At 61.6% G+C, this 27127-nt stretch overlaps 1 protein-coding gene and 2 long non-coding RNA genes across 8 annotated transcripts; 1 reads left to right on the plus strand and 2 right to left on the minus strand.

The window, feature by feature from the left end:
- Positions 1–689: 689 nt before the first annotated feature.
- On the minus strand, positions 690–3301 carry LOC111556770. Its single transcript, XR_002736501.2, has 2 exons — positions 2945–3301; positions 690–1598 (listed from the first exon to the last, which is right to left on the minus strand). It is a non-coding gene; the product is annotated as an uncharacterized LOC111556770 (long non-coding RNA).
- A 952-nt stretch (positions 3302–4253) lies between these two features.
- On the minus strand, positions 4254–26887 carry EPS8L2 (EPS8 like 2). 6 transcript variants are annotated; one of them, XM_023240267.2, is made up of 22 exons: positions 26733–26887; positions 24113–24219; positions 23973–24028; positions 23143–23207; positions 16120–16281; positions 15387–15536; positions 15240–15319; positions 15017–15159; positions 14870–14940; positions 14577–14703; positions 14264–14352; positions 12923–12997; positions 12569–12717; positions 12317–12449; positions 12047–12159; positions 10713–10818; positions 9936–10049; positions 9484–9556; positions 9147–9327; positions 8914–9046; positions 8661–8767; positions 4254–5947 (listed from the first exon to the last, which is right to left on the minus strand). In XM_023240267.2, the coding sequence occupies exons 2-21, from the start codon at positions 24154–24156 to the stop codon at positions 8684–8686; spliced, it is 2148 nt and encodes a 715-aa protein (XP_023096035.1). In that variant the 5' UTR covers positions 24157–24219; positions 26733–26887; the 3' UTR covers positions 4254–5947; positions 8661–8683. The 6 variants fall into 6 exon arrangements, with proteins under 6 accessions (XP_023096035.1, XP_023096033.1, XP_023096034.1 ...); XM_023240265.2 differs by lacking the exon at positions 4254–5947 and having other exon boundaries at positions 7807–8767; XM_023240266.2 differs by lacking the exon at positions 4254–5947 and having other exon boundaries at positions 7807–8767; positions 26605–26742.
- LOC109492258 lies at positions 16416–17605 on the plus strand. Its single transcript, XR_002146112.2, has 2 exons — positions 16416–16905; positions 17020–17605. It is a non-coding gene; the product is annotated as an uncharacterized LOC109492258 (long non-coding RNA).
- Positions 26888–27127: the final 240 nt, after the last annotated feature.

The following is a 27127-nucleotide window of genomic DNA, read 5'->3' on the forward strand; positions in this document are numbered from 1 at the left end:
AAAAATATCTTTGCTTACTTCCAAGTGACAAAAACACTTTCCGATGGTTTCTTTTAGAGATGTTTTAGTTTGACTTTCATATTAGTTTGGTTTTTTTTTTACGTTTATTTATTTATTTTTAGAGAGAGAGAGAGCATGAGCAGGGGAGGGCAGAGAGAGAGGGAGAAAGATAAAATCCCAAGCAGGCTCCACACTGTCGGGGCAGAGAACAGCGCAGGGCTTGAACCCGCAAACTGCAAGATCGTGACCCGAGCTGAAGTCACGCTCAACTGAATGAGCCACCCAGGAGCCCCTGGCTTTCGTGTTAGTCTTTGATGAATCTCGGATTGATTTTGTGCATGTTATGAGGTAGAGGTCAGGGGTCATTTTTCTCTACTTGGTCAATCTTTGTTGAAAGAACCTTCCACTCGTCATGGAAATACAAAAATAGGAAAGACACGCCACAGAAGAAGCTGATTAAATTAAAACCACAGGGAAATATCTCCAATCTCTTACTCAAATGGCAAAAATACCCAAAGGCCAGCAATCCCCAGCGCGGGGGAGGCCGTGGAGGAGTGGAACTCTGGAATGTACCACGGTGCGAATGAACTGTTGGGAGAAGAGTTTCGTGGTTTCTCATATGAAATTCAGCACCTACTGACCACGTGAACCAGCCCTTCTGCTCCTCAGATAAAAACACGTCCAGGGGACAGGCTGCACGCAGATAATCATAGAAGTTTTATTCCAGCCCCAAACTGGAAACAACCCAACATCCATCAGCAGGAGAAGGGGACAGGCTGGTGGCCCCATGCAGGGAAATGCCACCCTGTGACGACAGGAAGGGCTAGTGAGCCCGGCAGTGCCCTGCACGACCCTCAGGAGCACTGTGCTGCCTGAAAGGAGCCAGACACCGAAGGACGCATGCCAAGGATTCCGGCGTGTGAAGTTCACGGACAGGCGGGCTGCCTCTGGGGGAGGCTGGAGCTGACCAGAAGGGCCAAAGGGGAGCTTTCTGGTGCGATAGAAATACTCGCCCCAGATGCTTAGGAGTGTGGGCAGGTGAGTAGCAACAGGTCCCAGGAACTCTCGACACGTGCGTTCTCTCCCCGCCCAGACCCACCGAGCCAGGAGCCGTGGGGCAGCGAGGACGCTTTCCCGGCATGTGAGCGTCTGAAAACCTCAGCCCTGGATCTTTAAGGGGCAGCGGACACTCAGTGGAGACATTTGTCAAAACACTTTGAAATGTACACTTCACTGTATCAAGTGAGACCCAAAAAGAAAAAAAAAAAAAGACAATTACAGCAAAACAAAACAAAATACGAACCATCAGAAACAGCCCCTGTTTGGCAGCTGCCTGCTGGTTCTGAAAGCGACGGCCTAGAGGGGACAGTCTCGCAGATGCAGAAAAACGGGTGCCGCGTCAGTAAGGTGTGGCAGCGGTGTAGGGCCCGTGCCCCGCGTTGTGGCCTGGGAGACGGAAGCCCGGCGGCGAAGGCGAGCTGCGGCTGCGGGGGAAGGACCGGCTGGTTCGCCTGTGGGGACCTCGCCCTGGCTGTCCTTGTGCTGGCGCTCGCCCTCCCTTGGCCGAGGCCAGCAAGACGCTGGGCACGGTTTACTGCCTGCGGGGTGAGAACGAGATGGGTGTGCGTGCGGGTCCAACCCCTGGTGCGATTCCCCGGAGGCGGGAGCTCTCGCGGGCCCTTTTTGCAGATGCAGAAGGAGGCGCTGGGTCAGCAAGAGAGGAGGACATCCCGAGGGGCCTAGCCCTCAGTCACTCTCAGAGGCTGCCTGACTGCCAGGGCAGAGGAGGGAAGGGTCCGTGGACTTTGCACCTGCTAATCGCACTGACTCAGGGAAGGCCGGGACCATTTCCTCCAGCCTTGCACGGAAGGGGCTGTGCCCGTCCCTCAGCCTTCCGGAAGCCCCGGGGGGCCTCACCCCTTGCTGCTGTGTTCACCCCACGCCCGCATTTAGGAAGGTAGGTCTGTAAACCTTTGTCCTCAATATGGTCATCCCACTGTGCAATTAAAAACCTGGAATCATCACCCGACATTTACAATCATCAGGGGATGCCTTCCCAGGGGCACCTCAGGCCTCCCTTCCCACAGATAATTGGGCCGCTCTCTGGGCCAGCCATCCCCCCGGAAAGGCAGACGATGCTGGGCCTCGACGGCTGGATCCCTGCCCCAGAAAAGTCAATGGTGCCCCTGGCGGGAGGCCAAGAGCAAGGACAGTGGCGGTGAAGGTGTATTTGCTCCCTTGCTGCCAACTCCATGATCCCAGTGTGTGTGTGCTTCAGGAAGGGGGGGGGGGTGGCGGCTAGAACCCAGAGGGACCCATAAGTCACTATATTGCCACACGGATGTTCTGACAGAAGCCCAGACAGTAGCCTTAAAGGGCCAGAGTTTGAAATGTAAGTTTTGGCGGAGGGGGGGAGGGGGGTGAAGGGGTGAAGCCAAAGCCTCAGAGTTATAGAAGCAGAGGGTGAGGAGGGGAGCTTGGGGGGTCTGGGGGAACATCTGGAGGCCTGCTGGCCAGCTCTGGCCCCATCCAGGAGGGCTAGGGTGGGGGCCAGGGGCCTGGCCCCTGTGCCTCAGCCCGCCCTGGCTCAGCCCTCCCCAGCATACCCCGAAGCCCTGATCCAGCAGGCCTGTGCAGCAGAAGACAGGGATGACACCCAGGGCCGTCTCGCTCGGGCTGCAGGGGACCCCCAGGAGCCTCGCTGGCACCTCTACCCAGGTGCCTGGTGTACGGAGCCCTGGGGACAGATCAGGCGGGGTCAGTGGGCGGGGGGCCGGCCTGGGAGGTCCAGCCTCACCGCAGGCCTTGGAAGCCGTGGACGGCCCACACAGCCCGACATTCGTGGGAGGGGCCCCAGGACTGCGTCCAGACCAGGACAGCCCCAGGGCCCGTGGCAGGAAAGGAGGGGCGGCTGAATGGATGCCGACGCTGTGCAGCCACATACCAGGAGCCGCGGGCCGGGCTGCCCACGGCGGCTTCAGAATAGGCCTCTGTGCGTGTGAAACGGCGCCTCACGCAGAGTGTCCCGAGTCCTCTCTTTCAGCAAGAGCTGAGCTCGCTCTGGGCGCTGAGCGGGAGCACGGCGGACTGCCGCGCGGGCCGACTGGGTGTGGGGACCAGGAAGCCCGTAGGGCAGAGGCCATTGGTCTGTGCAGAGCGGGGACAGGCAGCAAGGAGGCCTTGCTGAGAAGCTGGCCTCAGAGCAAAGGCTCCAGGGCCTGGAGGAGAGCCAAGCAGGGCATCGCAGACCATCCCGCCCTCCACAGGGACCTGGGTCAGAGCCCGGAGGGCTTGGAGCACGGGGCATTGGCAGCGGGGGGGAGGGGGGGGGGATGGGGTAGGACTTAGGTTTTATCTTTTTATTTATTTTGGAGTTTTATTTATTTAGGTAATCTCTACACCCCAGGTGGGGCTCAAACTCACGACCCCAAGATCAAGAGTCACATGCTCCACCGACTGAACCAGTCAGGCGCCCCAGGACTTAGGTTTTAAAGGATCTGTCTAGGGGCTCCTGGGTGGCTCAGTCGGTTGAGAGTCTGACTTGGCTCAGGTCATGATCTCCCGGCTGTGGGTTCCAGCCCCGCGTCGGGCTCTCTCCTGACAGCTCAGAGCTGCTTCGGATCCTCTGCCTCCCTCTCTCTCTGCCCCTCCCCTGCTGGTGCTCCAGCTCTGTCTCAAAAATCAATAAATAAATGTCAAAAAAAAAATACAGGATCTCTCCGGGCCCTGTGTCATATCAGACTGACGCTGGGTGGGGGGGGGGGGCACCGCTTTTCCCAGGGGCAGGGACAGTGGGTGAGGCCGCAAGCAGAGCTCTGCTGGTAGAGCTGGCTGTGCGGGAAGGTGGGGGGAGGGGGCGGGCAGGTCAAGGGTGGGGGGGCAGGGGCACCCTCTGGTTTAGGTGTGAGGGGAGCAGCAGGAGGGTTAGAGGTCTAGAGCTCAGGTCTGGGGTTAGCCTGGAGAGGCACTGGGTGTGGGAGCATCGCTGGGGGGAGCGTGGATGGACCCGGGGAACGTGATGCTCACGTGTGATCCACTCACACGAGGTCCCTGGAGTCTCCAGATTCCCGGAGACGGAGAGCGGACGGTGGGCGCCGGGGCTGGGGGAGGGGCCGGGGGTCCGTGTTTCACGGGGATGGAGCTTCCGTTTGGGAAGATGGAAAGTTCTGGAGACGGAGGGTGGGGATGGGCGCACAATGGCGTGAAGGTGCTTAGCGCCCCTGAGCTGCACGCTTAAGAGTCGGTGAAGACGGTACTTTCTATGTTGTGTGTATTTTATCACAATTACAAATAAAAAGAATCTGGGAGCGGCCTAGCTGGGTGGCTCTGCCCAGGCTGTGTCACCCGCGGGTGTAGACGGAGCCACTGCACCCCGTCCCACCCTCGTGGCCATGGCGGGAGGCCCCTGCTTGCAGCCACGGGTGCCTCCCCACGGCTGGCTTGTCCTTGTTGGCGACCTTGGGCTGGGGCAGGTGAGGCTTGCCTTAAAAACTCTCTTGCACTTTTTAAACTTCCTGCTTAAAGACGCGAGCGGCGACCACGAACGGCATTCGGGGCAACGCACGCAGGTTGTGAGGACAGAAACGCGCTGGTCGGAAGGACCCACGCCTGTCAGGACAGCGGTTACTCTGGCGGTCCGGCCGCCAGACTCAAGGTCATGGGCGGGAGGGCGAGTATTTGGTCGTCTGAATCTGTTCCTGCTCTTTTTAATTTATACGTTGTTTCCCTTTCAGATCCGTTTCCCGCCACTAAGGAGCGCTTCCAGCGCCTAGGCTTACTCGGTTTACTCGCCTTCTTGCAAGAGGTGTATCGTTTCTGAATCTCGATTCTTCCCTTTTCATCCGCGTGCTTCGTTCGCACGGTGTGACGGTCACCCTCTCATTTCCTCACTGAGCACCCTCTCCCACATGCACCTGCATTCAGTTTCTCCCCCTGCCTGGCCCTGCTGTGGCACCCACACGCGGCTCCCCTGCTCCCCACACCCGCAGGGGGCCCTCGCCCCTCCCCCATGTGCCCGCCACGGAGGGTCCGGGGGGGGGGGGGCGCTCCAGGGGACACGCAGACCCCGGGGGCCGTCCACGCGCCCGTCAACCTTGGCCATTGGCCAGCTTCCTGCGTTTGCCGCTTCCCTCTGCCTTTCTCCGCAGGCTCACTTCGAGCACCTGCTCCGGGGTGGCGGGGTGGGGGGGGGAGGGAACTTGCGGCTCCCTCACCGCTGCCCACGCACAGCTCGGCCATTTCCCACCGCGAGTGCGGGCTCCTGTTTCTCGGCAGGGGTGCACCTGTGGAGTCCACGTCAATGGTCTCAAACCGGGGCCTCGGGACCCTTTCACACAGTCAAAAATCATCGAGGGTCCCGGGGAAGTTTTGTTTACGTAGGTTACCTCTATCGATGTTTACTATAGCAGAAAATACAACTACGAAAATGGAAAGGCACGCGCTTATCCTTCCTTCAGCAACAGCACCGATAGACCAGGCGCCGAACCACCCACAGCACACAGCTCGTCAGCGGCACGAGGCAGGAAACACTGGGAAGATGTTGTTTTGGGGGCTTCCTGAGGCTGTGGCCCCGGGGCCCGGAGGTAGCCGCGGCTCAAGCAGGTGCGTGGATCCCCCGGTCACTTCCAACCCTCTACGCGCCCGCCAGTCTTGAAGGAACAGGTCTCGCGTTTGCCCAGTCCTCGTCAAGCGTCTGAAAACCCTGGCTTAATCCAGACCCTGAAACCTCACAGTACCCCACCTCGCCCGCTCACCCCTCAGACCCCGCTAAGCGTCGACAGGCAGGCGAGCCCCTGTAGCTCGAGATCGAGCCACAGTCACATGGTGGTATCTTGGGGAGCCAGCACTCGACGCACAACGAGCGCCTTTCAGCGCAAAACAGGTCCTCTTCGAACAACATGGCGAGAGGAGGGGCATCGACGTGTGTTGTGCAGATCTGGACGCCGGGCTTCATGCAGGAAGGAAAAGGAAAAGCCTCTTTTCAAACGGCAGGGAAGCCTCCCCACCCCCTGGCCGCCCCGTGCGGGCTCAGCCATGGGATGTGAGATCAGCTGTCGGGGGAGGGGGAGAGGGGAGCCACGCCGGTCGCGGGAGGGCCACAAAGACGCGCCTGTCCCCGAGACAGAGACGGGCGTTGTCTAAGGAGACGTTCGCTCCAGCGTAGCCGGGCACAGGGCGGATGCCGGACGGCAGCCCACCCCCCTTGCCCAGTGTGCCGCTCCTGGCTCCGCCCATGGTCAGACGCTCTGTGGTCCCCACCACCCCTCCAGACCCTCCTCTTCCCTGCTTGGCCAGTCCGGTGTGGGAGGCGAGGAGGTGAGAGGTTAGGGACACAAATCAGGCCAAACCGCCTTGGAGTCCCACTCCTCCCCTGCTCTGGGGCCCTAGGCAAGTGGCCTGGCCCCTCAGTGCCTTGTTCTTCAGCCTTGCCTACTTCACAGACACTGAGGTCACCAGGGGGCCAGGGAGGGCGGAGCTCGGACATCCCCGGTCTGGGAGCCCTGGACAGCAATGCCCTCAGAGCAGAGAGCACAGTGACTCCTCACAGCTGTCCTGATGGCCATGGGACTCTGGGCCCATCACTGCGCTCCCCAGCGCGAAGGCAGTGCCCCCAAAGCCCGTACCATCCTGGTGAAGGCAGAACCCTGCTGGGTGGGGGCAGGGGGCGGGCGAGTGGGGGGACTGGGAGCAGGGGGAGCCGGGGTCCCCACCACTGCTCCAAAGGAGGGGTTCAGCCAAATAAGGCTGTGGGGGGGGGCGTCCAGTCAGAGGCCTATCCCTCCCGGTGGCTCCGGACTGAAGGTAGCCGTGGGTTTCTGGAAGGAGAGCCAACACCCCATCTGATCCCTTTCCCTTCTGCGTACTATTTCCCTGTCTCCCAGGTTCTGCCTGGGAGGATCGACCTTCCTCTCCCAGCCTCGGGTCTGGGGGAGGACCTTCCTCTCCTGGGGTGAGGAGGCCCCAGTGGTCAAGGCTGGGTGGTGGTCCAGAGGGCACGGCAGTCCCAGCTCCCGCTGACCCAGCCCTGCTGCCTAGACCCGGCCCCACATGGCCTGTCCCAGCTGAGAGTTGGGGCTTCTGAGGCCTGAGGGCGGGGCCGGGCTCAGCGCCAGACCGGACGACAGCCCTCTCCGTCCCCCAACCCCACAGGTACAACCTCTGCCTCCGAGCCCCCTGCGGTTGTCCTGCCCGCCACATAGAGACCCCAGGACTGGTCCACCAGCTGCTTGGGGGAAACACGGGTGGAGATGCCCCCCATCCCGCCAGGTACTAGGGTGCCCCCTGGACGCCAAGCACCACAGCACTCAGAGCTGCCAGCAGAGGGCGCCAGAGGCCTCCTCCGAGGGTGGGGCCCATGTGAGCTCAGGTGGGCACTGGCAGCCCACTGTGTGCTCAGGGACCCCTCCACTCCTGCACTGACGCCATCACAGCTGATGGCCAACCCAGTCCCATGTCCGTCCATCCACGCCCTCCCCTAGGGTGCCTCCCTCACTCAGCTTGGGGCCGAGCTTGGGCCTTCTGGACCCCTGGCCTGAGTCGGGGGTCACGGCCAGCAGAATGGGCAGGGCCCCCCTCAGGCCCTCACCTCCCAGAAACATCCCCCAGGCCCGCTCGGACACGTGTGCAGGCGAGGGGCTCCTGGGCGCACCCCCTGGAGTCAGGGGTAAGTGGCCTCACTTGGGATGTCCACGGCCTGCCCTCTGCCCAGTGGCTCTTACAAAGGGTGCCATTGCAGGGGGGAGCTCCAGGCCCACAGTGACCCCATCCCCCCCCCCACCCCCCCGCAGGAGACAGACTGGCTGCGAGCATACTTAACTGGTTTAATGACATGGCCTTTGAACCTTGGTCACCTGTCATCTCTGCAGAGTTCAGGGCTCCAAGACTCACCCACCACCCACACAGCACGCAGGGTGAGCCTGGCCTGAGACCCGGTCAGAGAAAGTTCCTTTCTGGGGCTCTGCCTTGGGGGCGGGAGCGGCGTTGGGATGGGGGCGTCGCAGGCCATGCTTGGGTGAGAGCATACCCAGTCCAACCTGGCTCCCCGCTCCCTGAAAGGTGGAGCACGCACCCTGCCCCAGTGGAGCCTGGAGCCACCCCCCCCCCGGCCACCTTTGGGGAGCGATGCGCTGGGTGGGTGCTGTGGGCGATACCTGGGGGCGAGGCCCCGCTCGGCGCCCAGGGTGGCTGAGGCCTCCTGCCCTTCTGGCCCACAGCCCATCCACAGGCACGTGAGAAGCAGCAGCCAGGGGCACGAGGTTGGGGCCAGGGTCACAAGCGCCAGGAGGAGCCCCCAGGTGAACGGGGGGGGGGGGGGGGGGGGCGGGGGGGGAAAACAAAGGATAAGTCCCAGCGGCCGCCGCGTGGGGGTCCTGTGGCCTCAGGGAAGGGGTGGGTCTGAAAGCCCGGAAGGGGGCGGGGCGGGGCTGGAAAGGCCACGGCTCTGGCTTCAGGGGCAGGTGCGTGAGGGGCTGGCATCTCCAGGCGGCTAGTTTGGCGGAACAGGGCCTTGGGGCAGGCAGCCTGGGGGGGGGGGGTCGAGGCGCTGGGGAGCCTGAGGACAGGCCACGTGCCACGAGGCAGGTGAGGCGCCCCCAGCCGCCCCCCCACTCCACGTCCATGATACGAAACATACACACATCCAAAAATAACCCTCCACGCACTGGGGTGGGCCCTGCCGCCGGCTCTAGCTGTCCTCCTCCACTCTCCTCTGGGTCTTGGAATGAAACCTGCTCATGAGTTCCTCCAGCTCCGAGCCACCTTGCTGCTTCTGGGGAGGGAGGGGTGCGGCAGCCTCAGCCTAGGGCCCCGCAGGCCAGGGCCCCACGGCCTCCCCCTCGGCAGGCGATCTAGGAGCGCGGGTAGGGGGGCGGTGGCGGGGAGCGAGGCGCGGGGCGGCGTGGGACACCCACTCACCTCCAGGACCGCCTTCTGCACGGTGAGCTGGCTGTACACGCGGATGCCCTCCTCCCCACACACCTTCTTCAGTTCCTCTTTGTTGAGCGAGAAGAGCTGGGCTCCGGTCAGAATGCCCAGGTTCTCCACGATCCTGGGGCCGGGGGCGGGAGGGGGGTGGGCGTCAGGGCGGCCCCCCCCCAGGTGAAGGCCTCTCGCGCCCCCGCGCCGCCCCGCCTGCGCGCCCCGCTCACCGCGGGCTGAAGGCCTTGGCTTCCAGCCAGGCGCGGACCTCGTGGGGGTCGGACTCGTAGGTGAGCGGCAGGCCCACGGGCTGGCTGCGCTCCACGCGGAAGTGCCGCTGCGGCTGCGTTTTGATGTTGCTAATCTTCTTGATGAGCTCATCGTTGACCTCGTCCATGTGGTGGATCAGCTCTGCGGGGGGCGCCCTGCACTCAGGCCCCACCCGAGCCGATCCAGGGCTCCCCACGCTGGACGGGGACCCTCCTCCCCCTGCCTCCCCCAGGGCACCCCGGGCCCCGGACCCGCACCCGTCCGCCGACCCTCACCCCCCAGCAGAGCGCCTCTCACCTTCTTTGTTCCCTGCGAAGCTTGGGGGCAGCTTGTGGGTGGGGCTGGCAGGACCCCAGTATTTCAGACTGGCCTGCAAGGGTGGGGGAAAGAGGCGAGCGGGTGGGGGTGCCACCAGCTTCAGCTCCCCCCTTCCCAGGGCCTGGCCAGCAGGGAGGACTCCAGGACTCAGAGCAGGGGGGGGGGTGGGGTGTTTGGGGGGGCGGTGGGGAGGTGTTTTGTGGGGGGTATGGGGGTGGGGGGGTGAAGGATGTGGGGGTGCAGGGTGGGGGGCGTGGGAGTGTTTTCTGGGGGGTGTTTTCTGGGGTGTGTGGGGTGGGGGGTGGTGGGGGTAGGGGGCGGGGGTGTTTTGTGGGGAGGGGTTGGGGGTGGGATGGGGGAGGGGGCGTCTCTCCTGAGATGTGGCTGCACCCGCTCCTCCACGACAGCAAGGTCCCCCTCCTCCCGCTCACCTGCTCTGGGGGGACGTCCTCCAGCCGAGTCTCGTCCAGGATGCTGCAGGGCACGTAGCCGGCCTGGCCACTGCGATTCCGAAGCTTCCACCACTGGTGGCCATCTTCCAGCACCTGTGGGCACCCCTTCCTCTCGTCACGGGCACCAGCACAGGGTGCGGGAACCCCTCTTTACAGGTGCGCCAGAGAGAGTTCTCGGCATCTCTAAGCTCAGCCTCCCCCCAGTCCTATGGGGCTGCCATGAGCCACCCCTAGAAGCCCCCGCCCTGCCCAGCCTTCCATCCCACCCACACAGCTACCTCTCCCCACCCTGCTGCAGCGGCCTCCTGCAAGGTGCCTCTAGCCTTGTGCATGTAGATCACCCACCCCCCAAGCCCGCTCCACTTTCTGTCCCCCACTGGATGGCCTGGATTCAGGACTGGCACCAGATGGATGGGGCCTCAAGGGGGCTCCAGGGCTGGGTGTGAATGACGAACCCTGGCTGAGTTGGAGGGTCCCCCAGATGGGCACAGGGAAGGCCCATCCTCCAGCATGAGCCCAGCCTAGCCGAGCACAGGGGCCCCTGGGCCCCCTCTGAGAGACCCAAGACCGGGAAGCCTTTCAGCCAAGCTGTTTGGGGGGGGGGGGGCGGGCAGGCTGTGGACCCAGACTGGAGTCTGGGGGTCGGGGTCCCGGGGACGGGGTTGGACAGACGTGCCACGGGCCGGCATCAGGCAGCCTGGCTGCTGCCTGCGGTCCCCCCCGCCCCCACCTCCCCCAGCCCAGGCCCCTGCTCACCTCCAGGACCTCGTCCTTGAGCACTGACAGCTCGTTGGCATTCCGGGCCGTGAAATCATAGAGGATCCTGACGTACTTGGCCATGGTCGGTGCAGGTTCGTAGCCCCTGCGTGGAACAGGAGGGCTGAGGCCCAGGGCTGGGCCCGGGGAGCAGCTTCGCAGGTGCGTGCTGCTCCCGTTCAGCTCTCTGAGGTCGCAGAGGAGACAGGCTGAGGCGCATCAGCCGGGAACAGAAACTGTGACAGCCCCAGAGCGCCTGGGGCCCCACGCGGAGGTGGGGGCCGTGCAGCGGGGTGGGACGCCGGGGCCTGTGGGCACGACAAGGCCTGCCCCGGCCCAGCCCATCTCAGGGGTCTCCGGGCCCGGCCTCCCAGGGGAACCAGAGCCAGACCTGTACCCGAGAAATGACAGGGCACTGCCACGCCTGGAAGCAGGTGATCACTGAGGGGGGCAGTCGGTACGGCACAGAGGACTGCCCACGAGCTGCAGGGGCGTGGGGTGAGGGGCTGCCCTGACCGAGGGTGTTCCGGCCACAGCAAGGAGCTGGCCTGTGGCTGCCCCTGGGCCGGGCTGTCCCCCCTGGTCAGTCTGGGCAGCCTCCTCCTCACACAGCTGTGGGCCTCGGGACACCATGCAGGAGAGGGGGCCGAGGCTGACGTGGCTCCTGAGCCAGGACTGGCCGGACTGGAGATCAGAGGATGAAAATGTGTCTTCTAGTGTGGCCCTGGGCGGGGCACCAAGGACATCAAGCTGCCGGTGTGCAGCAGAGAGGGGCGTGCTTGTTTAAGGTACAGGTTTCGGCCACCTCCCCTCCTGAAACTGAATCCTGGGATCTGGCAGGGTGACGAGCATCGCAGACAGATCTGGGGCCAGGAGTGGGAACAGAAAGGAGGAGGTGGGGGAGGAAGGGAGGGGAGTCCCCCAGGCCCTGAGTCTGTTGAAAGGTGTGGGGGGGGGGGGGCGGGGAGAACGACTGTCCGTAGCTCAGACCTTCAGTCTCCTCTCTGGCTCTGAGGTTAAGCCTAAATCAGTGCCAACGAGGTGACAGGGATTGGTGACCTCACTTAAGTTAGGCGCCTTAGTAAACTTCTAACGGTAATTCTGAAACACACGTGAGAAGACGCAGAAAAGGATGATGGATCAGGCTGATGAGTTTATGGCTAGTTTGGGATATGTTCTAAAGTTAGAAGGAAAACCTGGTTCTAGTTTGGAAAAACGCTATTTTGAACATCACGAACAAAACATTTGCCGCCACCTGGTGGCAGCATACTCACGTCAGAATCTCCGCATTTCTAGGAGCGAGTGCCACACTCTCGTTTTTAAGAGGAACTTACCTGTGAGCATGCGGGGAGCTGACTGGTGGGAGGACGTCCCCCGGAGGTGTGGGCTCAGGTACGAGGCTGTGTTTTGGGGAGTTTCGAAAGGATAGTCGGCTCACTGGAGTCGGCTGTGGGGAAGAAGGACCACCTGGGCTTGGCATGGGGTGAGGGCCAGGGTAGGGAGGCGTGGTGAGGGCAGTGGACAGAGGTGGGCTGAAGAGGTGAGCACTGGTGGAGGACGCAGATGGCCAGCGGCGCTGGGTGGGGGGCTGTGGGTGCTCTGACCTCGTCATCTGGGGCAGACGCCAGCCCCTCCACTTCCCAGGGAGCCTCCTGCAGCACATCCAGGGGTGGCTCCCAGCCGCTGTGGAACTTGGGCACGTAGAGGGGTACCTGCGGCTCCCGTGGCCACTCAGAGCTGGGGGTGGGAGGTCCTGGGGGTGAGCTACGCCCACCCACTGGAGCCCACCCCACCCGCCAAGTTCGCACCCCACGCCCTGCATCACCCCTCCCCGCCCTCCCTGCCTGCTGACGCACCGGGGGCGCGTCCACGTCTCCCCCAGTGACTCCCACAGCGTCGTCTCCTTGGGGACTAGGTGGCCTCGCAGGAAGCCCACGGCGTCGCGGGAGAACATGGGGCTGGTGACGGAGCATGCGATGTCTGGGCCCCCACAGGTGCTGACGATCTGGGGCACAGCGGGGTTCAGAGAGGGCCCTGCCCACCGGCCCCCAGCCCCAGCTCGCTCACTTGCAGCACCACAGGCCAGCACGCTCGCAGCGTGGACGCGTGGCCCCAGCTGCCTGCCCGAGGTGGGCGCTTGCGTCCCCCCACCTTCAGCCAGGGGCAAACCACCCCGGGGCCCTGCTCCCCACCCCCCCAGCCCCAGGCACCAGGTCTAGCGGTCCAAAGAGGAAGTGCACCAGTTCCGCAGCGCTGGGGTTCTGGATGTGCTTCTGCAGCTTGGCCTGGGGCGGGGGGCACACAGATGGGCGGGGGGATGGCGTTGGGGATAAGGCGGGCAAGGACCCGGGCCCCCCCCAATGTCGGCACAGAGGAACAGGACGTGGGGGCAGACAGACGGGGGGATGGCGTTGGGGATAAGGGGTGGCAAGGACCCGGGCCCCCCCCAATGTCAGCACAGAGGAACAGGACGTGGGGGCAGACAGACGGGGGGATGGCGTTGGGGATAAGGCGGGCAAGGACCCGGGCCCCCCCCAATGTCGGCACAGAGGAACAGGACGTGGGGGCAGACAGACGGGGGGATGGCGTTGGGGATAAGGGGTGGCAAGGACCCGGGCCCCCCCCAATGTCAGCACAGAGGAACAGGACGTGGGGGCAGACAGACGGGGGGATGGCGTTGGGGATAAGGCGGGCAAGGACCCGGGCCCCCCCCAATGTCGGCACAGAGGAACAGGACGTGGGGGCAGACAGACGGGGGGATGGCGTTGGGGATAAGGGGTGGCAAGGACCCGGGACCCCCCAATGTCAGCACAGAGGAACAGGACGTGGGGGCAGACAGACGGGGGGATGGCGTTGGGGATAAGGCGGGCAAGGACCCGGGCCCCCCCCCCAATGTCAGCACAGAGGAACAGGACGTGGGGGCAGACAGACGGGGGGATGGCGCTGGGGATAAGGGGTGGCAAGGACCCGGGCCCCCCCCAATGTCAGCACAGAGGAACAGGACGTGGGGGCAGACAGACGGGGGGATGGCGCTGGGGATAAGGGGTGGCAAGGACCCGGGCCCCCCCCAATGTCGGCACAGAGGAACAGGACGTGGGGGCAGACAGACGGGGGGATGGCGTTGGGGATAAGGGGTGGCAAGGACCTGGGCCCCCCCCCAATGTCAGCACAGAGGAACAGGACGTGGGGGCAGACAGACGGGGGGATGGCGTTGGGGATAAGGCGGGCAAGGACCCGGGCCCCCCCCAATGTCGGCACAGAGGAACAGGACGTGGGGGCAGACAGACGGGGGGATGGCGTTGGGGATAAGGCGGGCAAGGACCCGGGCCCCCCCCAATGTCGGCACAGAGGAACAGGACGTGGGGGCAGACAGACGGGGGGATGGCGTTGGGGATAAGGCGGGCAAGGACCCGGGCCCCCCCCAATGTCGGCACAGAGGAACAGGACGTGGGGGCAGACAGACGGGGGGATGGCGTTGGGGATAAGGGGTGGCAAGGACCCGGGACCCCCCGATGTCGGCACAGAGGGTGGGAAAGAGTTAGTGTACTCACAAGCAGGTTGATAGCCAGCTTGATTTTCTGGAAACAGTCAACAAACTCGGCCTCCGAGGGGGGCCGTGCCCGGAGCGTAAGGACGCCCTCTGGAATGTGGGGCAGGGCCTATGAACCTGGCTGGCCCAGTCACTGCCCCCAGCAGCCACCCGGCAGCCACCTGCTCAGACTGGACCTCTTGCAGCCCAGGAGCCACCCGTCCCCGTGACCACTATCCATCCGCCTCAGCTGCACCGCGGTCTCTCCATCCTCTCAGGCATCCCCCCAACCCCAGCCGCTGTCCCCTCCGGCCTCCACCCCACCCCCTCCGCACCTGCCGGCCCCTTCTTCCCCTTCTTCTTCCCCCTCTTGCGCTGGTTCAGCTGTTTGAAAGCCTCGGCCGCCTTCTGCAGCCGAGCCACGAACCACTCGATGTCGTCCAGGGCGCAGTTGAGGATTTGCTGGGGTCAGAGCGGAGGCAGGGGTCAGTCTGAGGCGCCCCCACCAGCTGCAGGGACAGTCCCACGCACTGTCTCTTGGTCCCTGGCCTGGGGGAGGAGGTGGCTGCTGGCTGGGGGCTGGCCGGAGGGGCCCACGCCTGATGGGGGCTCGGGCCGCGAGACCCACCGTTTCCTTCTCTATCTTCTGGGCCAGCACAGCCCGCGGCTCCTCGTCCTGCGACTCCCGACGGCGGAAGCCTGGATGCGGGAGGCAGAGTCAGGTGCCACCGACGGCGGCCGCCCCCTCCCGCTCCCTCCGGCTCCCTCCGCGTACTCGGCTCGCTGAGGGGCACGGGCGGGCCCACTCGGTTCTTGCTGGACGGAGAGTCACCGCCGTGGCGCTGGAAGGGGATGGGGGCTGGGCCCTTGGGGGCGGGCAGGACCGACTGCCGCTGCCGGATCTTCTCCCGGTGGCCCCTGCAGTGGGGGGCAGAGGCCCGCTCAGCCCGGCCCCGCCGCACACCCGGCCCTCCCCGCCGCCGCGCTCCCCCACCTACTTCAGGGTCTGCGGCCGCATCTTCTTCCCCAGACGGCAGTCGGCCAGCGCGCTCTCGATGTCCTCGTGCACGAGCTCCGCCTGGCGGGACGGGGCGTCAGGCCGGCTCGGGACCCCGCCCCCGCCCCGGCCGCCGCCCCCTCCTCACCTCCACCTCGTCGCAGTAGAAGAAGTGGATGTCGGGCTTGCTCTGCTCCGAGTCCTGGCACACGAGCAGCAGCACGGACGGGTACCGCAGCTGGTCCAGCACCGTCTGGCTGTGCCGCACGGTGGGCAGCGGGAAGTTCTCCAGCTCTTCCTGGGAGGCAGGGGGCTCGGGTGTGGGCTCAGCGGTGCCTCAGGGTCGCGACCCCCACTCGTGACTCGAGCGCGGGCACCGCCGCGGACGCGCGCTCCCAGCCCCGGGGGCGCGGTGCGGGGGCGCGGTGCCCGGGGCGTGGGCGTGAGTGGCGAGCCCGGCCCGCGGGGGGCGCCCGCGGACACAGACGCACACAGGAGGGGCGTGGCGCCGACGCAGACCCAGGCACGGACTCTGCCAGGCCGTGGCCACAGCCGTGGCACGCCGACCCCCGGACGTAGCCAGGCCCTGTGTTGGTACGGCGGGTGGACGGGCTCTTGCCAGGGGTGGACGAGGCGCCGCTGTCGGGACACGGCTCCCCCGGATGCTCAGCCCCGCCCAGGTCTCCCTGCCCTGCCTGCTGCCCCGCGCCCTACTCAGCCTGCCCCGCCCCCGCAGGAGCCCCGCCCCCCAGTGCAGGCCCCGCCCCGCTGGAGGCTCCGCCCCCAGATGGAGCCCCCACCCCCCACCCCCACCCCGCGCCCCGCCCGGAGGCCCCGCTGAGGGGCTGGGCCGTGTCCCTGCGGCCCTGCCGCCACCGCACCTGAGACTCCACGTCCAGCAGCCGCAGTGACTGGTCGTTGACCTGCAGCAGCATCTCCTGTGTCCAGACCTTCTCCTTGGAGCTCAGCTGCACCAGTTTCCGGATGGCGTCCTCCACAGACGCGATGGCCTCACTCTTGTCCATGATGAACGTGGCCAGGTGCTGGGGACGGGCGGGGGAGTCACTCTGGGGAGAGCCCTCCTAGTGCCCAGAACCAGGGCCGAGGGGTTGCACCCCGGGGGCCTGAGGGGTCGTGCCCAACCCTGGGAGCCTGGGGTGGGGGGGCGGACATCCCCTGCCCTGGGGGGTCTGAAGAGACACAGCCCTACCTTAAGGGGAGGTCTCTGCTCTGCCTTCGTGGATGTCCGTGGGGGCCGCGGACATGCCCTGATAAAACCCTTGGGAGTCCTACACAGACGATCCCTCACCCTTCCCCGTCTCCTGTGGCTGGGCTCCAGGAACGCTAGCCTCCCTGCTCCCCAGAAGACCTGGTTCAGGGTCGCCGCAGGGCCTTTGCATGGTCTGTCCCCACCTCGCCTCCCCTGCTCTTCTCCAGCTCTCTTTTCCTTCAGGGCTCTGCTCAGACCTGCTGTTCCTGCCTGGCCACGGCATCACTCCAGCTCCTGGCCTGCCTTGTTTTTATTGACCACGATCCGACATTATGCTGAACATGATGTGCTCCTTTGTTTCTTTTCTGGCTGCTGGGTTCACTGCTATCTCCCCAGTGCCAGGGACAGTGGCTGGCACACAGTGGGCCCTCAGTGAATATGCTGGAATGGCCATGTGGTGAGCTCATGTGGGGTGGGTCTTGGGGACTCTTGGCCAGCCAAGCCCTCCCTTTCCAGGGACCCTCCTCCTTTCTCTGTCTCCAAGACTGACCCAGGCTCCTCCTCCCTCCAGACTCCCCCATGTGTCCCACCGCTGAAGTCAGTCAACAATGCTTCGACAGTCGGTGAAACACTATATGAAATTCTAGGCAGTCAAGACCCAGCTACAAAAGTGCTAGAAGAAAATACTGGATGATTCCTGAAGATCTCAGAAAGGCCTTCTTCACAGAGGGACTTCCCTAAGCAAGGAAGAAAATCCAGATGCCCAGAAGACCGAAAAATGTGACTTAATCTGCTTGGGAAAAACAAACAAACAAACAAACAAACAAACAACCATATACGAAGTAAAAAAAAATGGGGAAAAACAGATGTAATAGATATAGTGAAGGCTAGTTTTCTTAATATTTATAAAGACCACTATGCATTACAGTGACAGCTCTTACTTGTTCAAGGCTCTACTTTGTTAAGCAAAGTTATTAAGAATACCGATGGTAAATGAATACACGAATGAAAAAGATCTGTGACTAAGTAAAATAGTAACACCCCGGTAGAAAAATTGGCAAAAGACACGAACCGAGAGTCTCCAGGAAAAACCAACATAACTAACTTTTTAATATAGGAGACTGCATATAATCTCAATAAAATAATCGTGAGTGCAAGTCTGACACTACTACTTCTGAAATGAATCGACTGCTGAACGTTTTACTTTTTTTTTCTTCAAGTTTATCTATTTTGAGAGAGGGAGAGAAGAGAGAAACCCCAAGCAGAGCTGGACGTGAGGCTCGAACTCACAGACCATCAGATCATGACCTGAGCCAAAATCGAGAGTCGGACGCGTGACCGACTGAGCCCCCAGGTGCACTGTTTTACCTCTTCTATTGCCCAGCACTGACGGGTCCTTGCGGGTCACATGCGCAGGTTAACCGTGCAGAAGTGGGATCCCCACCCTGCATGCGCCAGGTGCTCTGGGGGGAAGCCCAGGACACCTGGAAAGGCGAACGCACCCCCTTGTCACAACTCAGATAACCTGAACACGTGTGCAACGTGGCACGGGCACCAGGCTGCTCCCTGCAGCACTGGGTGTGACAAGAAAGGGTGGTCCCAACCTACGTGAGCATCAGCAGTCAGAGGGATCAGTGGGCAGCGGGACACAAGGCCGGGCGTCCGCGCGAGGCAGGGTGAGCCCCCAAAGCACACGTTGTTAGCAAAACCCGCACAACCAAACCAAATGAAGCCACGCACGCGGCCGCAAAACAAGTCTAGCATTTTGATGGAAACCCCGCGCAGTGCGCTCTCTGACCATCGTGGCGGTGAAATAAAAAATCAGTGCCATTTGATAACTAGAAAACCCTCAAATAATTGGAAATTCAGCAACACGCTCCCACATAACAACCGATGGGTGAACGAAGGCACGAGAGAAATAAGAAAATACTCGAGAGACAAACGAAAACGAAAACACGGCACAGCACAACGTAGAGACGCAGCACGAGCAGCGGGCGGAGGCGTTTGGAGCTGCAAATGCTCACACGGTCCCCAGGGACAGGCAGAAGATGTTCCGAACTGAATGACAATAAAGGCATGGGCATCAGACTTGCAGGATTTCGCTAAAGGAGTTCATGGAGGGGGACGTACAGCTGTAAATGAATATTAGAAAAGAAGGGATGTCTGGGGCACCTGGAGGGCTCGGTTGGTTGAGCGTCTGACCTCGGCTCAGGTCGTGATCTCACAGTTTGTCAGTTCGATCCCCGAGTCGGGCTGGCTGCCGTCAGCACGGAGCCTGCTTCGGACCCTCTGCCCTCGCCCCCTCTCTCTCTGTCCCTCCTCCGCCTTGCCTATGCTCTCTCTCTCTCTCTCTCAAAAATAAATAAACATTGGGCGCCTGGGTGGCTCAGTTAAGTGTTTGACTTCAGCTCAGGTTATGATCTCGTGCTCCGTGGGTTCGAGCCCCATGTCAGGCTCTGTGCTGATGGCTTAGAGCCTGGAGCCTGCTTTGGATTCTGTGTCTCCCTCTCTCTCTGTCCTTCCCTAGCTTGTGCTCTTTCTCCCTCTCTCAAAAATAAATAAACATTAAAATAAATAAATAAACGTTCAAAAAGAAGAAATATTTAATATCAGTGATATAAGCATTTCCTTTAAGAAACTAGAAAAAGACAAATAAAACCCAGAGTAAGTGGAAGGAAGGAAATTAAGAGCAGAAACCAACAAAGTAGTAAACAAACAATAGAGAAAAATCAACAAAGCCCAAACTTGGTTCTGAAAAGATTAATGAAAGTGATAAACCCTAGCAAGATTGATCCAGGGGCGGGGGAAAAGAAAACACAAATTATCAATAACCAAAAAAAAAAAAAAAAAAAAGGAGCGTCTGTGTGGTTCAGTTAAGTGTCCAACTCTTGATTTTGGCTCAGGTCATGATCCCAAGGTCATAGGATCGAGCCCTGCACTGGCCTCTTCACTGACATCTTGGAGCCTGCTTGGGATTCTTTCTCTCCCTCTCTCTCTCTGCCCCTCCCCTGCTCTCATGTTCGAACTCTCTCACTCTGTAAAAGAAAAAAAAAAAAAAAATCTGGGGCACCTGAGTGGCTCAGTCGGTTAAGCATCCGACTTTGGCTCAGGTCATGCTCTCACAGTCTGTGAGTTCAAGCCCCGCGTCGGGCTCTGTGCTGACAGCTTGGAGCCTGGAGCCTGCTTCGGATTCTGTGTCTCCCTCTCTCTCTGTTCCTCCCCTGCTCTCACTCTGTCTCTCTCTCAAAAATAAATAAAGATTTAAAAATTTTTTAAAAATCTGTCTAGAGATATGTGTGCACTCCAGAAAAAAAAAATAATATATGCATGTACTCTCATGCTCTTTAAAAAATATATTCATATATATAACCTTTCTTTCCCACAAAGAAAACCTTGCATTTCGAGGGCCTCATAAGTGAATCCTATCAAATACTTAAGCATGAGATAAAAACAATCTTTCACAAATTCTTCCCGAAAACCAAGGAGGAGGGAACACTTTCTCACTCACTTTTCTAAGGCCACCATAATTCTAACACCAAAACCTGTCAAGGCTTTGCAGTAAAAGAAAAATTACAGACCAACCTCTCTAACAAAACATTAATGCGAAAACAAAATATTAGCGAATTCGTGCATCAACACATAAAAAAGAATAACACACACGCACACATGAAGTCTGTCCCGGAAACGCGAGGTCGGTTCAACATTCGAAAAAATCCTATCAGTGTGACTGACTTACGTTAACAGTAGTGAATACGTCTCTGTAGATTCAGAGACAGCATTTGACAAAGTTCAACACCTTCCACGATGAAAGTTCTCAGCAAACGAAGAATGGAAAAGAGCTTCCTCGGTAATAAGACGTATCTACAAAAATATAGCATATACAGTGGGGAAATCCTGGGTCTTTTCTTCTAAAATTGGACGCAGGGCAAAGAAGTCCACTCTGCTGTTTTACTCGGTCCTGTGCTGGTGATCCTGGCCGGGGCAACGAGGTACGAAAAGTAACGTGGCTCCGAATAAGGTATTAGGCGCTGTATTTCAGACCACCTGATTGTATACAGAGTAAACTCGAAGGATCTACAAGCAAATCACTCAAACAAGTAAGTGAATTCAGCGTCTCAGCACACTCAGTCCCTGCACACAAGTTCAAAGGTTCCTCCGTGCGCTAGCCACAGCCAATTGGAAAATGCTTTAAAAGAAAAACCAGTACCATTTACAACAGTGTCGACAAGCCAAATACCCGAGGAGTGTTTTAACAAAAGACACGCAAGTCCTCGGCGGTGGAAACGACAAACGCTCCGAGAGAAGTCGGACAAGCCACTGATACGGGACGAGATCCCGCGTCCACAGGCGGGAAAGACTCGGGATCATTTAGATGTCAATTCACGCTACGTGGATCCAGAGGTTTGGCTCAATGCCGGTGAAAACTCTAGCGGGCTTTTCAGCGGGCGGGGGATTGAAATGGACAGTTTGATTCTAAAAGTTAAAAGCAAGCACAAAGATCTTGGAAAAGTCGAGAACATCCTGAGGAAAAGATAAAGTTGGAGGGCTCACGTTGCCTGATTTCAAGATTGTTAATACAGCTGCTGCTGCAAGTGAGAGACCGTGAGGCAAAGGGGTCCGTGGACAGATGTGTCCACATTCAGCTAAACACTTCTTGACAAGGGCGCCAAGCAAGTCAACCTCTGGGAGGAGGACAGTCTTCTCAGTATGGCTGCACATTTGCTACAGGGAAAAACTTAGCCTTAAGTCTCATACCCAAAAACGAATTTCAAATGGATCATAGACCTGAGTGTAAAAGCCTCAACTCTGGAGTTTCTAGAAGAAAACACAGGAAGAGATCTTCAGAGCCTTGGGTCAGGCAATGACCACTCCCCACCCTCCAAAAAAAATAAACAAAAACCCAAGAAAACAGCCCTGACCATAAGAAAAAGTGGATATGGTTGGATATCATCAAAATTAAACACTTCCGCTCCTCGAAAGACAGGTCAAATCCACAAGCCAGACTGGGAGAAAATATTTCTCATCCACACACCTGACGATGTGCGCAAACGCCTCCTCGCGGTCCAGAAGGCAGATGTGTACACTCAGGTGGACAGAACGGACCGTAGGAAGGGTCCCCAGGGGTGGGGCACGGCTGGTGGAGATGCCCCCCCCCCGCCCGCCACTGCAGCCTACGGCACAGACTTGTTCTACACGTGCGCTTTCTTGAAATAAGTTTACTGAGCAGAACAAAGTGTTATAAGCTATATGAATTCAGTTATGGGAAGGGAGGGATTCTCCAAAAAGTAAACCTTCAGGGATGTAGGAGAGCAGTGTTGTTGACAGTGGGGAAGACTGACCACCGGGGTCAGCATGACTGAGCTTTGGGGTAATGGAGCTGTTGGGTCCCGGCCACGGTGGCACTGACTGCAACAGAACCGCCCCCCGCCCCCCTCAGCGTCACTGTACGCTAACTTAGAGGCTTGAGCAGCCCCCCACTGCCAGGGTGGGTCTGATCTTGCCCCCACCTCCCACCCTCTCTCTGTGCCTTGGCGTTCTCGTCTGGGAGGGCCAGGCCAGACCACTCACTTCCCCAGCCTTGCTGACTGCTGAGTGGGCAGGAGGGGTGCCCCTGGGCTGGGGTCTTTCCACAGGCTAGCTTGGACCAAAGTCCAGAAGGGCTGGGAGTCCCCAGTGGCATAGATGATTGCTCACCAAGGACGGCAAAGTCCCCACGACCCCGAGAGAGGCGGCTGAGCTGCCTGGGAAGGAAGGGGACGCGCTGACCTGTCCTCACTAGGTACTCTGCCCTTGGGCCCTGAGCCAGCAGCAGCCACCAGCCTGGCAGGGAGGGCTGCTCCCTCAACACAGCCCAATTCAAGAACCTAGGGACTCCCAACGTCTCTGCAGACCCATTGTATAGACCAGGAACCTGAGGCTCAGAAAGTAGTGACACGTCCGGCTTCTGTGGGTGTGAGGGGGTTCTATGTGCGTGTGGGGGTCTTCATCTTGCTGGTCCAGGGCCCCCCTTCCTGGTCCAAGCTCTTCCTTCCTGGTCCAGGGCCCCCCTTCCTGATCCAAGCCCTGCTTCCTGGTCCAGCCCCCCCTTCCTGGTCCAAGCCCCCCCCCCCTTCCTCCCTTCTCAGCCATTCTCAGCCCTGTTGTCCTACAGGTTTGGACAGTGGCTAAGAACCAGGAAGGTCACTTAAAAAACATATTTCCGGAGTTCTAAGTGTGACTCAAAACTGACCTAGAGTAAAAACCCTCCTGAGCTGGCAGCTGGTCTTAAGTTCAGTTAACCAGTCTGGACTCTCGCTGAGCCCATCAGAACTGGCCATGCCAGGCTTTCTCTGCAGAAGCTCAGGAAGTGTGTCTTTGTCTCACCTAACGCCTCCTAATCTAGTTCCTTGTTTGGGGGCCAGGATGGCCAGTTTCCCTCCAGCAGGTTTTCCCATCCGAGCGTTGCCGAACAGCACCCGAGGGTTGTCCCTGCCTGGCCTGTATTGGCCACTGGCATCTCCCATCCCCTGACATAGCTCCAGGGCTCCTGTGTCCCCCAGACTGTCACCTTCCCAGGACTGGAGGACAGGTGTGGGGCAGTCCTTGGCTCTGGCTGCCCGCTGTGGGTGTCAGAAGCTGGGCTGACCCCTTCCCTCTGTGCCTCAGTTCCCACACCTGCCCAGGGACCGGAGTGCTCCTCAGGGGCTGGCCTCACCTGGACATGGTACTGGGAGGTCTCATGCATGATGATGTTGGAGTTGGAGTACTTCTTCCTCTGTTCTGAGCAGGGAGCCACCGGTCACTCACCCCAGAGGGCAAGACCCACAGCCCCTAGTTCAGGTGGGACTGGACTCCCAGGTTGGGCCACAGGGAGGGCCAAATGGAGGCGAGGGGTGCTGCCACCAGAAAGGACTCAAGGGTATGAGATGTGAGTGAGCCCCCCCCCCCCCAGGATGGTCCCTGCTTAGGAAAGGATCCCCAGCTCAGAGCAGTGATAGGGGTCTGTCCTTGAGGGGTGCAGGAGTCTCAACAACTCCTCCCATGGAGGCCCCTTGCCAACCTTCCTGGGAAGGGGTCCAATCCAGGGCTTCCCCCAACTCCCAGAGCTGCCTGCCAACATCTCCCGGCCCCTCCCTGGCGCTCCTGACTTTCCAGACAGGGCACCGAGTCCAAAGGCACAAGTGTGTGTCTGCGGGGAGGGGCAGAGTCGGGGGAGGTCCTGGCTGGCCAGGCCCCGCCCCCGCGGAGCAGACACCTGGCGCTCCACCCAGCCCGAACCCCGCCCCCCTGGGCTATCTGGTTGCAGCGAGGAGGGCAGCCGAATCAATATTGATGGTTCCTGAATTATTAGTAAAGGCCTCTCTCCTTACGGTGAGGGAGGGAGGGGCCTGAGCAGCTAGCTGTTGCTTAATTAGGGTCCGGGGGCCTCCTTCGGGCACCCAGGGCTCACGTGCCTCTCCCATGGTGCCCCAGCCCCAGCACAGCCTGGGGGGAGGGGGAGTGGGCGAGACCCCACGGCCACGTCCGTCCAGGAGACTCACTCACCAAACAGGTCCTTGGCACTCATCTTGGCCACACCGTCCGACCGGCCCAGGCTGCCGCTGCAGGGGAGGGGCGCCGTGAGGGCGAGGCCCACACCGCGCCCCTCCCTGGGGACTGCTCCGCAGGTGGGGGTGGGGACTCACTTGGCAGCACCGGGGCAGCAGCTCACGGACCCCAGCTGGCTCATGGCGTCCTCGGTCGTGGCTGGCGATGGGGGGTGATGGAGGCCTGTGCGGCCTGGGTCCAAGGCCTAGTGGACAGGGTAGCCGAGCTGACACCTCACTGGGGCCTGGTCAGTGGCTTCAGGGCTCCCAGGGCGCGGCTTGGTCTCCTGCTCCACCCACCGCAGGTCCAGAGGCTGCAGCCCTGGCGTCCTGGCCAGATTCCCCAGTGTGCTTGGGCGGGGTGTCCTCAGGGAGCGGAGCCCTGCCTCCTGGATGTGGCAGGACCTCCCAGCCCATGTCCCAGCTGTCAGACGTGTGCCCCTATCTCACTCCAGACCCTTGGTCCTCCACAGGGAGCCCCAGGGCGGGCCAGTAGAGGGGTCCCACTCCCGAGGCTATCTGGCGTGGGGCTGCAAGGACAGTGTCCTGGTGATTCTGAGATGGGACTGGGGGAGGAACCACCTTCCAAGCAGAGGGAATGCATGTTCAAAGGCCCTGAATCAGGTGGGAGCCAACATGAGAGGACAGCAGCACAGGATGAGACTGAGTCTGGGATGGGGTTGGGGGGAAGGTGTGGCCCTGAGGACCCAGAACCCAGTCCAGAGGGAGCCCACCCTCAGGGGGGTGAGCAGAGCCTGGTATCCCCGGGCCAGGCTAACATGTCCTATGGTGTCTGTGCCCCATGGGGACCTCTGACAAGACTGTCCCTCTGTGGGGGGTTCGGTATTGGGGGTCTGTTGGAGTGGGTACTCATAGGCCAGGAGTGCTGGTACCTGGGGGTGGGGAGCACCCTAGGACTTTCTGGTTTGATCAGGTCCCACCTACGAGGAGGGCTTCCAAGAGGTGTGAGGGGTCTGGGGGCTTCGGGTCACCCCTTCCCATGTGCCACTGAGGGTCCTGGCTCTCTCAGGATGGGTGGGAGTAGGGGCTTGGTCAGATTCCTCTGACCATCTGCCCGTGGAGAATGTCCGGAATGCTCATGACCTCAGTGAGTGAGCCAAGTGTTTGCTTAATGGGATTCCTGATGGGCTGAGCCAAGGGCACTGGGCACGTGTGTCCAGGTACACACACACCTGGGCAAAATCCAGGCCTCTGGGCACACACAGACAAGCACAGGTTGACACATGGCCCTTCTCCTTGGGGAGCCTAGGCTGGGAACACTGTGGCCTTCACCTCCCTGGAGCAGGGCGGCGGGGGGCCTCGGCAGGGCCAGCCAAAGAGCTGAGTCCAGGAGCTGGCATCTGGGTTGGGGAGCAGCTGGGGGAGGGGCCGCCTACGGGCCCATTCCAGTCAGCTGACCGGGGCAGGGGAGCTGGGCAACCCCAAGGAACCGGACAACACCTGGGGCCCAGGCTGCACTTTGGTTTTACTGCGGCCATTTTCCGGGTGCAAAGGGAAGGCCAAGCAGGGTGCCTGGCTGGGCCGTGGAGGAGGCCCGAGCAGGGCAGGGAGGGTGGAGGCACCAGCCCCAAGTTCAAATTCCAGCTCGCGCAGGCAGGCCCAGTGACCTTGGGGAGGAGTCCGCTTAAAGCCCAGAGGAAGCTGGGCGGAGCCCTGGAACGGGGGACCCCCCAGGCGCTGGCCGTGCTGGGGTCTGGGAGCTACAGGCTGGGGAGGGCCCAACCAGGTTGGTAAGCAGGGACAGGCCTGGGAAGCCTGAGTGGGGGAGGAGTGGGCTTAAGGCTCACTGGGGAGGCAGGCACAGAGGACCCAACAGACAGGGCCAGGGGAGTGACGAGCCACTGAGGCCCCGTTCTAGGCAGGCATCAGGAGAGGCCTGGGCAGGGCCCTGGTGGGGGTGGGGGGAGAGTGCAGAGGTGGGGAAGGAGAGACGTCACCAGCTGGGCCCCGGCTCCCAGCGCTGCTGGGGCCACCTCCACCTGGAGTGGGGGCAGAGGTGGTTTGTGGGTGCGCCTGAGAAGCACCTCAAGCCTGCCTACCCTCCTCCCCTGCCCCCAGGGACACCTTCACGCACAGGGACCACCCCAGGCCAGCCTGGCCCAGGGAGGAGGGACCCAGGGTAGCCTCAGGCGGGGCACCGGCAGGCCCCTGCAACACAGCACCCAGCCTCCTCCTCCCTGAAACTCCCACACCCCTTGACCCAGAGCCTGACCCTAGCCTGATGTTTCCTTCTCGCTCAGACACCCAGGAAGTGCCTCCTGAGCTGACAAACAGAGAGCCACTGGCTCACCTGTCTGGTGTCTGGCCGCCAAGGAGGCCCAGCCTGTCCCGTGGAAGGGGAAGGGGGGGGCTTGGGGAGGAAGGGGTTCCCCCCCCCCAAGCCCAGGGCTAGGAGGGGGCCGGCTGACTCAGGTCACCGCCGCCGCCCCAGGACCAGGCGGGGCAGACCAGGCCGCAACGGCACCGGGCTCCTTGGCCGCTCGTTCGGCTCAGCGCTCTCGCACCCCGTTGCCCCTGGCGCCCCGGCCCGGCCCAAGGACTCAGGCCAGAGCCTCCAGTTTCCTGGCTACCTGGGGAAACTGAGGCCCAGCCGGACCGCCGTCCGTTCGCGGGGCTCCTGGGTCGCTCCTTGGCCAAAGCGCGGGCGGCTGCCCGGCAGGTCGGGGTGCGCTGGGTGGGAAACCGTGGGGGCGCTAACCTGCTGCTCCCGGCCCCGTGCCCGCGCCGCCGGTGGGTGCCCTGGTCCGCGCGTCCGTCCGCACGTCTGTCGTCTCCTCGCCTCGGCGCCCAGGCTCGGGCAGCGGGAGGGACGCGCGGCTGGGCCGGGCCGGGGCGGGGCCGCGAGGAGGAACCCGAGCGGCAGGTTAGAGACCCGGGAGCCGGCGGGTGCGGGGGGAGGGGTGGGGACAGGACGAGGACGCCCCGCCTCTCCGGCTCGGCCCCGCCCCCCGGGGCTCCCCGCGCTCGGCCCCCCACACCCACCCCCGTGGACCCCCTGGACCTGCAGACCCCACCCACCCCCAGAGCCGGGGCGCCCGCGGACGGATAGGCGGATCTGGAGCCCCTCACCCCGGAGATGCGCCGGTGTGACCG

The sequence above is a fragment of the Felis catus genome, chromosome D1 (assembly GCF_018350175.1).
Source record: "Felis catus isolate Fca126 chromosome D1, F.catus_Fca126_mat1.0, whole genome shotgun sequence".
NCBI lineage: Eukaryota > Metazoa > Chordata > Mammalia > Carnivora > Felidae > Felis > Felis catus.